Source organism: Emiliania huxleyi (genome assembly GCF_000372725.1).
Source record: "Emiliania huxleyi CCMP1516 unplaced genomic scaffold EMIHUscaffold_55, whole genome shotgun sequence".
NCBI lineage: Eukaryota > Haptophyta > Isochrysidales > Noelaerhabdaceae > Emiliania > Emiliania huxleyi.
The window spans coordinates 194,758-209,621 of record NW_005197877.1 but is presented as its reverse complement, the minus strand read 5'-3'; the positions used below and the strand labels follow the sequence as shown (position 1 = coordinate 209,621).

The following is a 14,864-nucleotide window of genomic DNA, read 5'->3' as shown; positions in this document are numbered from 1 at the left end:
TTGCGCTGGCCGAGCGGGTGGATCGTGACCGGGCAGGTGCATTGTGGGAGCTGGGGGTGGAGGGGGGTGTGAGGGGTGGGGGGATTCAACACCAACTCCTCCCTACTCTCCCCTCCCGCTGCTATTACCCCCCCTCCCTGGTCCATCTGCCCCCTATACTACCACCTCAGCAGCTGGACCACCCCTCACGCTCCCGCTACTATTACCCCCCTGGTCCATCTGCCAGCTGGCGACGGCGGTCCTCCATAGTCGGTTGCGCTTGCGGTCGTCGCCGCCCTCCTCGTGTGCCTCTACCTCCCAACGATCCCTCGAGGCACGAGGGGTCAACCTGCTCCGAGGTCAACTTTTTTGAGAGAGGATCTCTTGAGAGTGTTTTGAGAGAGATTTTAGGTTAGGAATACAATACAAAAAAGGTACCAAAATTTATTTTTGCCAAAAACTCTCTCTTTCTCTCTGTCTCTCTTACTTACGTCTTCGTAGGGCATGGGGCCGTCGTCTATCACCCGGAGTTGATTTCAGCCATGATTTCAGCGCAATTTTACATAGGCGCCCGCCGCGGCAACATAGCGAGCTGCGTGAAACCTGGGGGCACGGACCCCGAAGGGGCGCGCAACATCCTTTGCGGCTGCTCCGGCGGTCCCCTCAATTTGGTGGCCGAGCCCGAGGCCCGTCGCTCCGTCGCCTCCATCTCGACGCGTCGAGGCACCGGCGCGTCCCGAGGTCTCGAGGCTGAAAAGGAGCCGCGGGCCTCGCGGGCGGGCGCGTCAGTGGCTGCCGCTGCTGGCGGGGCTCAGGCTGTTTGGCAGCGAGAACCACGAGGCCGAGAAGCGCGGTCGGTCGGGCGCGTACGCCTACAGCCGGCGAGGCTGCGAGGGTGACACGGTGGTGGCAGGGGGGGCGCCTGCAGGCCGTAGGTGAAGGCCGTGTCGGGCGTCAGCGGTCGCTCGTGCGAGTACGCCTCTCGCAACTCGCTGTAGCTGCTGCACCCCGTCTCGGAGACCATCGTCTCTGCCCAGCGCGCCGCCAGCCGCTCGACGACGCTGGCGGGCAGCTCGCGCGCGCCTCTGCCGACGACGCCGTGGCACACCTGCCGAGATACAGCCGAGATATAGCCGAGACACAGCCGAGACACAGCCGAGATATAGCCGAGATGTAGCCGAGACACAGCCGAGACACAGCCGAGACACAGCCGAGACACAGCCGAGATACAGCCGAGATACAGCCGAGATACAGCCGTGGCACACCTTTGAGACGCGCGCCGGCAGGTCCCGCGGCAGTCCCATCCGCGGCAGCACGTGCCTACGTACCCGAGATTACCCGAGATTACCCGAGATTATCCGAGATGACCCGCACCAGCGGACGAAGAGAGTGCCTACGTCCCCGAAACACGGCCTCGCTGGACGCGTCGCCGACGCGCCACGGCGGCGTGCAACGGCGGCGCTGCCCGCGCACGAAGTGGTCGTCAAAGTGCGGCGCGTTGTCGGCCGCCGACATGAAGTCGAAGGAGCAGAGCGCGGCGGTGCGCTCTAGCGTGGCCGGCCTACGTGCCGAGCACGCCAGCCTCGGGGGCGGGGAGAGATGCGGGGAGAGATGAATACGCCAGCCTCGGGGCGGGGAGAGATGAATACGCCAGCCTCGGGGCGGGGAGAGATGAATACGCCAGCCTCGGGGCGGGGAGAGATGAAGACGCCAGCCTCGGGGCGGGGAGAGATGAAGACGCCAGCCTCGGGGCGGGGAGAGATGAATACGCCAGCCTCGGGGCGGGGAGAGATGAATACGCCAGCCTCGGGGCGGGGAGAGATGAATACGCCAGCCTCGGGGAGGCGGGACTGTGCAGTGTCCTCAGAGCACCGCGTGAGTACGAGGGGTGCGAGTGTCCGTGTCCTCTCGAGTCTTCTGTCTGGTACAGCCCCCGGCCACTCCGCTGTGAAAGAGAGTGAAAGACCTTCCCTGGGTCTGTCTCTCACACCCTCACTGTCGTCGCATGCGAGGCTCTTGTTTCTTCTCACCCTGCTGTGAGCCTCGCGGGGGCTCGGGGGCTCACATCTCCCCATATCTCCCCATATCTCCCCATATCTCTGCTCTGAACCTCGCGGGGGCTCGGGTCTTGCTCACGCTGCTCCTCCCCTCCGCCCCCTCCGCCCCCTTCCCCTCCCCCTCCCCCTCCCTCTCTTCTCTTGGCATCCCCGTTGCCTCCTCCTCCTCCGCTCCCTTGCCCTCCCCTCCCTGGGGTCTCCTCCCACACAGGAGCAGCGGTGAAGCGGCCCCGCGGCAGCAGCAGGCAGCTCGGGCGCTGGTTGGGAGACATGAACACGTCCTCCGCTTCTAGGGCCCGAGAGGTGGGGAGATATGGGGAGATATTCCGCTTCTAGGGCCCGAGATGTGGGGAGAGATGGGGAGAGATGGGGAGAGGTGGGGAGAGATGGGGAGAGGTGGGGAGGGGTGGGGAGAGGTGGGGAGAGGTGGGGAGAGGTGGGGAGAGATGGGGAGAGGTGGGGAGAGGTGGGGAGAGGTGGGGAGAGGTGGGGAGAGGTGGCGAGGAGAGGGGGAGAGGTTCCGCTTCTAGCGCCGCTGGCTCGCTCTCCGCGAGGCCGAGGAACTCTGCCACCCTCGCGATGCAGCCAGGCAAGTCCTAGTTCATTAGGGAGAGTAGTCAAGATCACTCGAGCTATTCAGACTTGCGTGAGGCCACGTGTCGGTGTCTGTCTGAATCATGAAGTGACTTCAGGAAGGAAGTCTTCACCGCGTGCAGGTCGTCGTAAAACACCTGCCGAGATACAGCCGAGATACAGCCGAGATATAGCCGAGATATAGCCGAGATACAGCCGAGATATAGCCGAGACACAGCCGAGACACAGCCGAGATACAGCCGAGATACAGCCGAGATATAGCCGAGATACAAAACACCCAGAGCACGTCCGGATTGCGGCGCTGCTTCCACCAGCCGAGAAAGTGCGGCCAGATCTGGCCGGCGCGCGCGGCGCCGGCGAACAGCGCCTGCAGTCGAGATCACGATCTCGGGGACTCTCGGGTACTCTCGATCTCGGCGACTCTCGGGGAATCTCGGGGAATCTCAGGGAATCTCGGGGGATCTCGGTCAATCTCGGGGAATCTCGGGGAATCTCAGGGAATCTCGGGGAATCTCGGTGAATCTCGGGGAATCTCGGGGACTCTCGGGGACTCTCGGGGAATCTCGCGTCCGCGAACTGCTGCGGCTCGAGGTCGCCGGGGAGGAGGTTCGCGTACGCGGGCAGGTGCCTGCGAGATTCCCCGAGATTACCCGAGATTACCCGAGATCGGGCAGGTCCGCGTGCGCGGGCAGGTGCTCGTAGCAGGAGAGGAAGGCGTCGACCGGGTCGCGAGCCATGTAGATGTAGCGCGCGATTTGGGAGGGAGGTATGGGGAGATATGGGGAGATATGTGGAGATATGGGGAGATATGGGGAGATATGGGGAGATGTAGCGCGCGCCCTGGGAGGAGAGGAGGGAGGAGGGGGGGGGCGGGCGGGCGGTGAGGGCAGCAGGGCGGCGGTAAGGAGAACGAGAGGCGGCCAGAGGAGAGAGAGAGAGGCGCGGCAGAGAGGGCAGGAGAGAGAGAGGCGCGGCAGAGAGGGCAGGGGAGAGAGAGACGCGGCAGAGTGGGCAGGAGAGAGAGAGACGCGGCAGAGTGGGCAGGAGAGAGAGAGGCGCGGCAGAGAGGGCAGGAGAGAGAGAGGCGCGGCAGAGAGGGCAGGAGAGAGAGAGAGGCGGCAGAGTGGGCAGGAGAGAGAGAGGCGCGGCAGAGAGGGCAGGAGAGAGAGAGAGACGCGGCAGAGAGGGCAGGAGAGAGAGAGGCGCGGCAGAGAGGGCAGGAGAGAGAGAGAGACGCGGCAGAGAGGGCAGGAGAGAGAGAGAGACGCGGCAGAGAGGGCAGGAGAGAGAGAGACGCGGCAGAGAGGGCAGGAGAGAGAGAGACGCGGCAGAGAGGGCAGGAGAGAGAGAGAGACGCGGCAGAGAGGGCAGGAGAGAGAGAGACGCGGCAGAGAGGGCAGGAGAGAGAGAGGCGCGGCAGAGAGGGCAGGGGAGAGAGAGAGGCGCGGCAGAGAGGGCAGGAGAGAGAGAGACGCGGCAGAGAGGGCAGGAGAGAGAGAGACGCGGCAGAGAGGGCAGGAGAGAGAGAGACGCGGCAGAGAGGGCAGGAGAGAGAGAGGCGCGGCAGAGTGGGCAGGAGAGAGAGAGGCGCGGCAGAGAGGGCAGGAGAGAGAGAGAGACGCGGCAGAGAGGGCAGGAGAGAGAGAGACGCGGCAGAGAGGGCCATGCATTGCGGCCGCCTTAGCGATCTCCTCCCACGCCTCGTGGAATCTCGGGGAACCTCGGGGAATCTCGGGGAATCTCGGGGAATCTCGGGGAATCTCGCCTTAGCGATCGCCTCCCACGTCTCGTGCGACTTGAAGGCGCGCGGCACGCCCACCTGCGCACAGGGAGGGGAGGGGGGGCGGGGGGTGAGCGGGCGGGGAGTGAGAGAGGCGGCGTGCGAGGAGAGGCGGCAGGAGTGAGAGAGGCGGCGGCGAGAAGAGAGGCGGCAGGGCGGGAGGAGAGAGGCGGCGGCGAGAAGAGAGGCGGCAGGGCGGGAGGAGGCGGCAGGAAGAGGCACGCTTGCCTGCGGCGAGTTCAGCCGCTGGCCACACGCCTCGGCCTGGACGTCCCACGGGACGACCTCACTGATCTCGCCGAAGGCCATCGTCTTCTCGACCTCTGCCCCTGTGCGCAGCGCGTGTACGATCTGGCTGACCCACGTCGTGCCACACCGCGGGTAGCCGACGACAAAGACGTCGCTCGGCGCGGGGACGAAGCGAGTCTCCACCGAGGCAGGTGTCGAGATGAGAAGATTGCGCAGCGTGAGCAGCTCACAGGCAAGCTCATGCTTGCGGGCTGCCTCAGCATCAGCGCGAGCCGCCTCAGCAGCACCAGCTGCCTCAGCCTCACGGAGGCGGTGGAGAACCTGCGTGAGGCTGCGTATGACAAGGCCCAGCGCTGCCACCACGGACGCAGACGCCAAAGTCGCCCTGACTCGCATCAACACGACGCTGCAGCTCAGCGGAAACAGAAGGAAGAGTGGCGGGCGACACGACCGCGCACCGAGCCACCAAACGGAGCTCAAGCCGGGCGGGAAAAGAAATAAGTGCGGTCTGGAAGTGACCGCCGCAAGACGGCCAGAGTGGCTGGGGCACGCCGCCGTTTGGTACGGCTTGGGAGCAAGTACGCTGATTGGATTCCATCGTGTCTCCCCCACAGCGCACACCAAGAAAACACAGCCCGAGTAATGTGTGCCTGCGGCCCCTTGCTGCATCTTGCTGCTGCTCACTGGTCGCTACGCTATATGTATACGTAGTCCACAGTCCACAGAGAACGAGAAAGTAGCTGCCGGAGCCGGCGTGGCGGCGTGCGCGCCGCGCGGGGGTTGGCATATCATGTATCCCTGGTCGTTTCCGCAGGCGAAAAGACAAGACGAATTTTCAAGCGGGAAAAGAAAAGCTGCGGGTTCTTCTGCACGAACTTGTGAGCTTGTGTGTGTCTGTGTGTCGCTCACGCGTGCCGTCCTCTTCTGTCTCGCGTCCACCCATACCGCGCTGGGGTCCAGTCCGAGCCTGACTGTTCTTTCTTCACCTTCCTACCTTGAGCACTTGAGCACTGGATAGGGCCGATTCCGCGTGGTACGGGACCCCTCGATCGTCTCGCCCTCCCTCACTGGCATGTTCATTGGGGGGGGTCATAACAAACACGGTACAGGATCGAGGTGCACGCTGCCGAAGCAGTGTCGTCCCCCCTCTCCCCGACGGCGATGGTGGTGTGACCGATCGAGCTACAAGAGGAGCTTGGTCAGCAGGATCCGGGATAGTCTGATGCACTACCTCACTGGGCCTGAGATCACCGAGACAACACCCGTCACCGTCTCGGATTCATGTGGGATCGAACCACTCCGGGATGGGCAAGCCCATCGTTCTCATCGAGAGCCGTGCCTTCCTATCAGGGGTGGGGGGGTGGGGGAAGAAAACTTAATCGACCCTATCCAGTGCTCAAGTGCTCAAGTGCGAAGCAGACAGCTGAGAAGAGAGATTTCTTTTTCTTTTGAGCTGGGTGTGCCGCCGCGCGGCGCTCGCGCGGCGGCGGTGTGTGTGTGTGTGGGGGGGGGGGGGTCCGGGGGGGGGGGGGGGCCCCCAGGGGAAAAGCTCCACAATTATCGGCTCCCCCAGGGGGGAACCAAGAGGGGGGAATGGGCGGCCCGCCACAAAAAAAACGGCAGGGGCCTACGGGGAAACCCCCCCTTTCCTGCCCCAAAAGGGCGGGGCTGTCCCGGAAAGTGAGAAACGCCGGGCAGCGTGGCGCATTACTGAACCCTCCCATACGTGCTCGCTCGTGCTCCTCCTTCGCTGTCCCATCTCCTCATCTCTTTCCCACCTAGGCGGGGCGAGGGTCGGGGGGGCGGCGGGCGCGGGTGCGAGGTGCGATGCGGTGCGTGCGATCGTGTGTTTGGCGTCATCGTGTGTGCCTTCGCTTGTTCCTATTAACAACGAAGTCTAGCTCAAAAAAAAAGACAGCTGCGATAGACCGCAGTTCGGGACCCGACGAGCGACCCATTCGCATCATCCGCATACCGATCGCCGGCAGCATGTCAGACCAGGCCCTCCCAGCGGGGTTGGCCACTCAAGACCACTCCCTGCAGGAGGCGATTGAGCGCAGCACGGCGGAGACGCCTCTCAACTTCTTCCGTGGCGAGAATGGTGAGGCTTCGAAGGAGCTCGTCGGTGTCTTCTTTCTGGTCATCTTCCTGCTCACGCTGCCTTCGATTCAGATGTTTGCGATGAAGGGCTGGCCTTCATTCTGGCGCAAGATGGACCGGCTATCGGACACGCTCAGCAGGGGCGGCTGCTTTGCTCACATCTGCAACGGGCTTTACATTGACTTCTCTCGGTGTCCGACTCTGTAGATGATCCACGTTTCCAGCCGCGCATTCACCCAGAGACCGCTACGGATCCGACCCCTTCTTCAGACCGCCCAAGGGTCCACCGCCACGCCGACCACGCTGAAGGAGAATCGTCTCCACCGCACTGCCCGCCGCCTCCCCACCTTGCAGGCTCCCAACTGTGTATGAGCTCATCGACGTGGCAGAGGCCAACCCGGACCTGGCCCGCAACGATGCGCGCGCGTACACACCGATCGGCCCATACTCGGACGTGTGCGAGATTGAGGTGCGCGAGCGGTACAAGGGGCGAACCACCGACGACGCGCTGTCGGACAAGGTGTCAGTGGCCACTGCCAGCGGGGCTTGCGGTCTTGGCCACGAGATCTGCGCTGTGCTTGTCTCGTAGGTGGTCCTGATCCTCAAGCTTGCTCTCGGCCTCTTTGCGTGCGGCCACTGCAGCGTCGACGTGGAACTCTTCATCGGCGACGCCGCCGCCGCGCTCGAGCTGCCGACGCCGTACATCTCTGTCGGCCACCGCGTGCTCGACGTCTCGTTCGGCTCCTTCGGGCCGCACCAGCTGCGCTGTGGCCGCGACCTCGTATTCTCGGGACTGGCTGACCTGACCTCGCTCTGCACCGCCATCGCGAACGGCGACTGTCGCTCTGCGCACGTCGGGCTACGCGTTTGCGACGAGCTGCTCGAGCGGCCTCTGCCCTACGGCTGGCTCGTCCAGATCCTCGCCTTCGAGGGCATTGGCATCCTCGCCTCGGTGGTGGCCTACCACGGCTCCGTTCCGTACGACACGCTCGGCGCGGCGGTAAACACGGCCATCCTCATCGCCGCGATGCACGTGGGTAAGCTTTTCAGGATCTCGCACCTAGAGCTGATGCTGGTCTGCTTCGCCGTCGGCGTTGGCGCACCCTTCGTCTGGCACTACCTGAGCAACGGCGGGCAGCCCATCTGCCACATCGGGCCGCAGTTCATCGGGCCGCTGCTGATCCACCTGCCCGGCTGTCAGATCATTTGGGGATCGCTCGAGATCGCGGGTGGCTCGCTCATCCACGGCGGCTCGCGCATGATCAACGGCATGTTCCAGGCCATGCTGATGGCCATCTTCATCACCCTCGGCTGGCAGTTTTTCGGTCGGCACTGGGCGCTCGGCGACCCGACGGTCCATCCAAACGACGGCGTCGAGCTGGAGGGGTCGCTGACCTCGCTGCCGCCTTCGATCTGGTGCCCCGCGCCGTGGCAGGTGCCGACGGAGGGCGTGCCCGAGGTGGTGACCTGGTACTTTGTGCACACGGTCGTCGCACTGCCCCTCCTCGCCCTCATCAACGTTAATCTCAACATCCGGCCGCGCGAATCGCTCGGACCGTTGGCGTGCGGCCTCTGCGGCACTGTCACCACCGGCTTTCTCGCCTTTGGCCTGCCAACCGCGGCGGGCATCCCCTCCTACCTCCAAAATATCATCGTTTCTTTTGTCACTGCGAGCGCGGGCAACGCGGTCGAGTTCTACACAGGCCTTTCCTCTGTGGTCTGCGTCGTGCCGGCCCTCTTTGTGTTTGCGCCGGGATCGGCCGCGATGATGGCCTGTATCGGCTCCTTCCATCGCGACGCGGGGGAGACCTTCCTCGGCGCCAACGTCTCGACGCTGTGGGAGTCCATCACGATGACCGCTGTCACCTACATGCTCGGCGTCCTCTTCGCCACACAGCTCTGGAAACGCACTATCGTCCACCACGGCGTCGACGGCGTGGTGCGGCGGCGGCGCGCCCACGCCGCCGCCGCCGCTAACAAGGACGCGGGCAACAACCCGTACGCCAGCACGCGGGGTGCGAGCCTCGCCTTCGCCGAGCGCGAGGGCGACGATTTGGGCTTCAAGGGGCACGGCCTGAGCCAGTACCGCTCGCAGTCAGTGGCCACCTCGATGCGCGGCCGCCTCTCGACAACGGGCAACCGACCGACCGCTTTATGGCCGTCTGCATTGAACAAGACTCCCTCATTGACTCCCTCCTGTCTGTGAATAGGAAGCTACCAGCCGCCACGCCCGTCGGGCGCGCCTCGCGGGTCTGTGCCACACTTCAAATCCGAGCTCGTATGACCGGTATGTTGCGTCCTACACACGTCGGACACCCGTGGCGTCTCGCCTCGTTGATTGTCGCGGTTTCCCCATTTTCGTCGTCGCTCTCAGATTTCTTTCGACTTTTTGTGTGCCTCCCTGCCGCAGCGGTTGCCTTGACCGCACCTCCCACCGCCCGCAAGAAACCTGTCTCCAGCAGTCCGGCTCCAGGTGTATGATCGTAAGAGAGCCCCACAGAGAGAGTGAGAGAGAGAGAGAGAGAGAGAGAGAGCCTGCCACACAGACTCAGCGCTCAGATTAGGTGTTGACCGCATACCGCTTACGCACCTCACTAACGCCTCTCTCGGTTGTTTCACACCACGCGGAACGCATCTCCCTGGGTCCGAAGAGGTCACCGGCCAAAAGCGCATGTCTCTCTTTGAAGGCCCGATAAGGGTGTAGAGCGCCTCCTCCATCAGGCGGTCGTGCTCGCGCGCGGCGTCCTGGGTCACCGACGGCGGCATAGTGCGAAGGAAGAAGGTGAGCGTGGTGTTGCTGCAGAAGCGGAGGAGCACCTGGGCGAGCTGCTGCGCGGTGTGGATCGTTTTGGTGTCGCGCAGCGCCATGATGCCCGAGAGCGGCTCCAGCGCCTTGCGGACGCGCTTGACGAGTTTGTCACGGCACCACGCCTTGTCCCCGAGGTACGCCCCGAGCACGCGAATACCGCGAAGGACGCCGTCTGCGGAGTCCGGCGTGCCCTTGACATCCGTGCGGTCGCGCACCGCGTCGAGCGAGCGCGGGTCGGGGGCCCACATGCACCGCTTGGACTTGTTGCTCTCGACGCCACTCCAGAGTTGAGCAAGGTCGTCGCCCTCGAGCATCGTCTCGAGAGCCGCCCTCGGCGCGTCCGCGACGCAGGTATCGTCTAAGTAAGTACGCGCAAATTAGGGCGGACGGGTTGCGCACCTGCATCTCGAGCAGGGTCCAAAAAAGTAAATCATCCGGCGTCCCTAGCGGCACGCTCGGTGGAGATAAGGTATCAGTACCGATCGAACGCCAGCCCGCGCCAGATGCTGCTGCTGCTGCTGGCCTCCGCCGCAGCTCAAGACGAGACCAGCCACCGTAAGGGCTGTGGCGAGCATGGGTACAGGGATGGTCGGTGGGTGCCGACGCCAGAGCAGGCGGCGCCGTACAGGCTACACCGCGACGTGCAGCGCAACCCACTCGTCAAGGGTTGGGCGTATGCGGGCCGACGATTCTGGGGCGCCTGCGACGAGGGCCTGGCCGACAATGCGACGCGCGAGGCCGTGCAGCAGCGGTGGCAGCCGGCCAGATGCGAACTGCAACCCTTCGACGCGGGGGCGCTCTGCCGCCGGCTCGTCCTTGGCAAGCGCGGCGACGGGTCGCACGCGCGGCGGCCTCGCGCTGACCCGCCGCTCGACATCCTGTTCGTGGGTGACTCGTTCACAGGCCAGCTCTTCATTTCGTTCGTCTCGCTGCTGCGCGGCTCCATCCTGCGCAACGAGGGCGCGCCTCGCACGGCGCCGTCGGGAGCGATGGTCTTCGGCGACATTCCGATCGCCGAGCTGAAGGCGGACGCGGTGGCGTGCATCGACGACGCGGCGGCGCTGCGGCTCGACTTTGTGGAGGACGTGCCGGGCAAGGGGCAGCACGCGCCGCTTCGCGTCTCCTTCGTGCGCAACGAGGGCTTGAGCCTCAACACGGTGGAGCCAACGTCCGGCTACCGCCACCAGTACCCCTTCACGCACCGGATCGGGCCGCGCACGCTGCTGGTGACGCAGGCGCGCCCCATGCACGCATGCGCGAGCCACCGCACTCCCTCGGCGGCGTGTGGGCGAGCGGCGGGCAGGACGCAAGGCGTCCAGACAGCTGGCCCGCGAGTTGGACTGCCCAGACAGCTGGCCCGCGAGTTGGACTGCCCAGACAGCTGGCCCGCGAGTTGGACTGCCCAGACAGCTGGCCCGCGAGTTGGACTGCCCAGACAGCTGGCCCGCGAGTTGGACTGCCCAGACAGCTGGCCCGCGAGTTGGACTGCGACATGCCCTCGCGCCGGCTGCGCTTCACGGCTGCCGCGTCTCGACAGGTCCTCGCGTGGTTCCACAACGACGACAAGTCCTTCGCCGCCAACCTGCAAGGCCTGCTCGACCTCGCGCGCAGCCGCATGGGCGCGCCGGAGTGGGCGAGGTCGTTCGTCCTCTTCTCGGCCTCGTACGCGCACTTCTCCTGCAAGACGAAGGTCGGGGGCCGCGAGGTTGTGCCGGGCAAGGGGCCAAAGCCTGGCCAGCATAACTACGCCCTCCTGAACCGGATCGGCGAGAACGTGACGCGCACGGCGGGCGCGACCTTCCTCGACGTCACCACGATGCTCGAGCGGCGCCCCGACGGGCACATGCCGCACGACTGCGGCCACTGGTGCCTGCCCGGGCCGTACGACATCGGTGCGCTGCTCCTCTTCAACGCACTGATGGGGCACATCGACGCGCCGCTCTCGCAGGTGCAGAGCCCGCCCCGGCTCTCGCAGGTGCAGAGCCCGCCCCGCCGAGCCCGGCCTGGTGCCCCACGCCTCTGGCGCCCGAACCTCCAGCTTGGTCGGCAGCCTGCACACCGCGAAGTAGTCCGCGAGCGGGCTACGGGCTAGGGAGCCCTGACTCCTAGGGGGTAGACAGCGCCCCAAAATCCCCGTCTGGGATTTCGCGCAAAAATTTGACTCTGAGAAGCTCGCATGTACCTCCTGCAAGCGCTGTGGTCGCCGCAGACTGGCTCCGACTTGACGGGCGCATGGAGAGAGGAGACGTGATGCCTCCATGCGCCCGTCATGTCGAAATCGACATGCGAGTCGATCTTTGGCCCGCCAGAGGTACATGCGGCGTTTCGGGCGACAACAGCGCTGCGACCGCGAAGTGGCGGTGGACATGCTCCCATGTTGCCGACGCAGCGCCGGAGGCGGAGCGGCCGGTGCTGCTCGCCGCGACCACGACGGCTACTCTGATACTCCGGGCCGACCCGTCCTACCCGACGGTGGCACTCTTCCACGTCTCGCTCACGCTGAGAAAAATTCTGAAACGGCGTGCAGCAGAGTCACCGACGAGTCGGTCCGCGTGACTCCTCGTGTCCCGTTCCGTCCGTTCTCACACATCCATAAACTCACTTTGACCTCACTGTAGCGATGCCTGAATCCTGAATCCTCAAATTTTAGATTAGGACGCTGCGCACCCTCTACCAGAGCCAGACCCGACCCCTGGAATATGTGAACGTGGCATTTTGTTACAATCTCCCCCATCGCCCTCCCGGGGGGGTTGTTTTTTCCCCCCCCCCCCCCCCCGCCCGCCGCGAAAACATGCGCACTCTCCCAATCCAAACAGCGGTTCCGGACCCAAGACAGCAAGCAGCACGAGCCACGACCATGGTCGGAGCCGAGGCAAAGACTCTCACCGCGGCTCCGGCCTACTCCGTCTCGCGCGTGATGGCGAAGCCCAAGACGCAGTGGCCAAAGTCGAGCGCCGCGATGCCGTTCGTGGCTCCTGCCGAGTCGAGGTGGTACCGCTCGTGGATCTCGTAGATCGAGAGGACGAGGAGCGCCGCCCGCGCGCGGGCCGCCGCGGGGAAGAGCGAGTGGCTTGCCGGCGACCACGGCGACGCCGCCCGCCGGACCAGCGCCGCCGCCTCGCCCTCGCCGCCCGCTGCGCGCCGCAGCGGCGTCGGCTCGCCCTCGTGCAAGCTTGCGCCGCTGCGCAGGAGGGAGGTGGCGCGGGCGGCGGTGAGGGTCTCAAGGTGCGCGAGCGGCGTCCAGCCGCGGCTGGCGACCAGCCAGGCGGCGAGGTCGGCGTGGCCTTCTTCGGTTGCAACCTCCTCGGGCGTGCCGAAGGGCGTAGTGGCGCGGGAGGCGCCGTAGGAGGAGAGGAGCTTGGCGACCTCGAGGTGGCCGTCCTCGCACGCCGCGAACAGCGGCGTGGCGCCTTGCTCATCGGCCTGGTCGGCCGCCGCGCCGGCCTCGAGAAGCAGCCGGGCGATCTCCGGGTGGTTGTTCTGGCACGCCATGAACAGTGGCGTGGCGCCGCCGTTCATCGCTTGGTTGATGTCAGCGTCGGCCTCGAGGAGCAGCCGAACGCACTCGGGATGGCCCTCCTGGCTCGCGATGAATAGCGGCGTGGCGCCGTTGTTGCGGGCTTGGTTGACCGCCGCGCCAGCGTCGCGCAGCAGCTGGGCGCACTCGAGCTGGCCCTTCTGGCACGCGATGAACAGAGGCGTGGCGCCGTGCTGCTGGGCTTGGTTGACCGCCGCGCCAGCCTCGAGAAGCAGCCGGACGATCTCGGGGTGGCCCTGCTGGCTCGCGATGAACAGCGGCGTGGCGCCTTGCTCATCGGCCTGGTTGACTGAAGCGCCAGCCTCGAGGAGCAGCTGGGCGCACTCGAGCTGGCCCTGCTGGCACGCCATGTACAGCGGCGTGAAGCCTTTAGCGTCTGCTTGGTTGACCGCCGCGCCAGCGTCGCGCAGCAGCTGGGCGCACTCGAAATGCCCCTCCTGGCACGCGACGTACAGCGGCGTGAAGCCTTCAGCGTCTGCTTGGTTCACCGCCGCGCCAGCCTCGAGAAGCAGCCGGGCGCATTCGATCTCGCCGTTGAAGCTCGCAGCGCTCAGCGGCGTGGTGCCGTCGTCCATGGGCTGCTCTATCTCCGCGCCCGCCTCGAGAAGCAGCTGGACGCACTCGAGCTGCCCCGTCTCGCACGCGATGATCAGCGGCGTGACGCCGCCGTCAGCAGCTCGGTTGACCGCTGCGCTCGCCTCGAGGAGCAGCCTGGCGCAGTCGAGGTGCCCCCCCTCGCTCGCGAGGAGGAGCGCGGTGGCGCCGCCGCTGTCAGCCGCCCCGACGCTCGCGCCGCCCTCGAGCAGCAGCCGCACCGCCTCGGCCTGCCCGTGCCGAGCAGCCCAGGTCAGCAGCGTGTCCTGCGTGCCGGTGTCGTGCCGCGCGTCGAGCTGGGCCGCGAGCGACGTGCCGCGCGTCCCCTGCCCGGAGAGGAAGGCGCGCAGCGAGGCCAGGTCGCCCCGAGCCAGGTCGGCGAGCTGGGTTGGGAGGGCGGCGCCGCTCATGCCGCCAGAAAGAAGCAGTGCGTCGTTCAACAGGCTTTATAACCCTCGCAGGAGTCGCTTAGGCGACTCCCGTGGTGTACCTGTGTTAGTGCCAGTGCGCGCCAGTCCCGTGCCCAGTGTTGTGCGAGGGTTTATAAACTTTTTGTGTTTACCCCCCCCTGGACGCGTCCACCCTCCGTCCAACATTCGCATCCCCTCCCTACTGTCTGAATACGTTTTCCACGTATTCCAAATGACCTCCCAGAGGCCTGTATTCCACCCGTATTCCACCCGTATTCCACGTATTCCATGGAATACGCCGTATTCCAAGCTCCAAAAATGGACGTATTCCGTATAAAATTTTCTTCGCTCCGCGAATTCAGACAGTAGGATCCCCTCTTTTACATACATAAAAACGGACACCCCTAAGCGTCTAGAGCTGTGCCTGATCTCTCGAGGTTCTCGAGGTGGATACAAGTCGGCCGACTAAATGATTTTCGACCGAACCGCAGCGAAACGCAGGGGCGGTCCCCCCCGACCGAGCTGCGAAACAACGGCCTCCACACCGGCCGCGCTCGAGAAGCCCCAAAATTTTCTTCGGCGCTGCGCGCCGTCGCAGTCGAGTGTAGATAGAGAGAGAGATATTTTTAGCAATACCAAACAACTCTAACACTCACACGTAATTTGGGGCCTGGAGCCCTGTTCACGCGCGCGCGAGACGTGCAGACAGGGTTGCCAGGTGAGAGCGAATGGCGCGGTTCACGCCTCGCACAAC

General features: G+C 65.1%; 4 protein-coding genes across 4 annotated transcripts; 2 read left to right on the top strand and 2 right to left on the bottom strand.

The window, feature by feature from the left end:
• Nucleotides 1-388: 388 nt before the first annotated feature.
• EMIHUDRAFT_437169 (hypothetical protein) lies at nt 389-5,124 on the bottom strand. Its single transcript, XM_005765493.1, has 11 exons — nt 4,639-5,124; nt 4,394-4,449; nt 3,327-3,383; nt 3,198-3,258; nt 2,908-2,997; nt 2,744-2,767; nt 2,577-2,632; nt 1,445-1,540; nt 1,245-1,299; nt 923-1,087; nt 389-851 (listed from the first exon to the last, which is right to left on the bottom strand). The coding sequence occupies exons 1-11, from the start codon at nt 5,053-5,055 to the stop codon at nt 765-767; spliced, it is 1,164 nt and encodes a 387-aa protein (XP_005765550.1). The 5' UTR covers nt 5,056-5,124; the 3' UTR covers nt 389-764.
• A 1,524-nt stretch (nt 5,125-6,648) lies between these two features.
• Nucleotides 6,649-8,965, top strand: EMIHUDRAFT_103924 (hypothetical protein; the record flags this gene model as incomplete). Its single annotated transcript, XM_005765492.1, has 3 exons — nt 6,649-6,950; nt 7,114-7,279; nt 7,349-8,965. 3 exons carry the CDS (start codon nt 6,649-6,651, stop codon nt 8,963-8,965), a joined length of 2,085 nt encoding a protein of 694 aa, XP_005765549.1.
• Nucleotides 8,966-10,071: 1,106 nt separating this feature from the next.
• Nucleotides 10,072-11,660, top strand: EMIHUDRAFT_212842 (hypothetical protein; the record flags this gene model as incomplete). Its single annotated transcript, XM_005765491.1, has 3 exons — nt 10,072-10,794; nt 11,106-11,543; nt 11,619-11,660. 3 exons carry the CDS (start codon nt 10,072-10,074, stop codon nt 11,658-11,660), a joined length of 1,203 nt encoding a protein of 400 aa, XP_005765548.1.
• Nucleotides 11,661-12,356: 696 nt separating this feature from the next.
• Nucleotides 12,357-13,122, bottom strand: EMIHUDRAFT_357063 (hypothetical protein). The gene has a single exon (XM_005765490.1). It carries the CDS (start codon nt 13,085-13,087, stop codon nt 12,467-12,469), a length of 621 nt encoding a protein of 206 aa, XP_005765547.1. The 5' UTR covers nt 13,088-13,122; the 3' UTR covers nt 12,357-12,466.
• Nucleotides 13,123-14,864: the final 1,742 nt, after the last annotated feature.

What these genes read in the sequence shown, in the direction of transcription:
- EMIHUDRAFT_437169 (XM_005765493.1), bottom strand. Translation starts at nt 5,055, where the DNA reads ATGCGAGTCAGGGCGACTTTGGCGTCTGCGTCCGTGGTGGCAGCGCTG. An exon ending in CTCGGCCTCGCGGAGAGCGA is followed by an intron (nt 1,541 to 2,576) that starts GCCAGCGGCGCT and finishes CTCGGCACGTAG; the next exon opens with GCCGGCCACGCTAGAGCGCA. An exon ending in TGCCGGCGCGCGTCTCAAAG is followed by an intron (nt 1,088 to 1,244) that starts GTGTGCCACGGC and finishes GTATCTCGGCAG; the next exon opens with GTGTGCCACGGCGTCGTCGG.
- EMIHUDRAFT_357063 (XM_005765490.1), bottom strand. Translation starts at nt 13,087, where the DNA reads ATGAACGGCGGCGCCACGCCACTGTTCATGGCGTGCCAGAACAACCAC.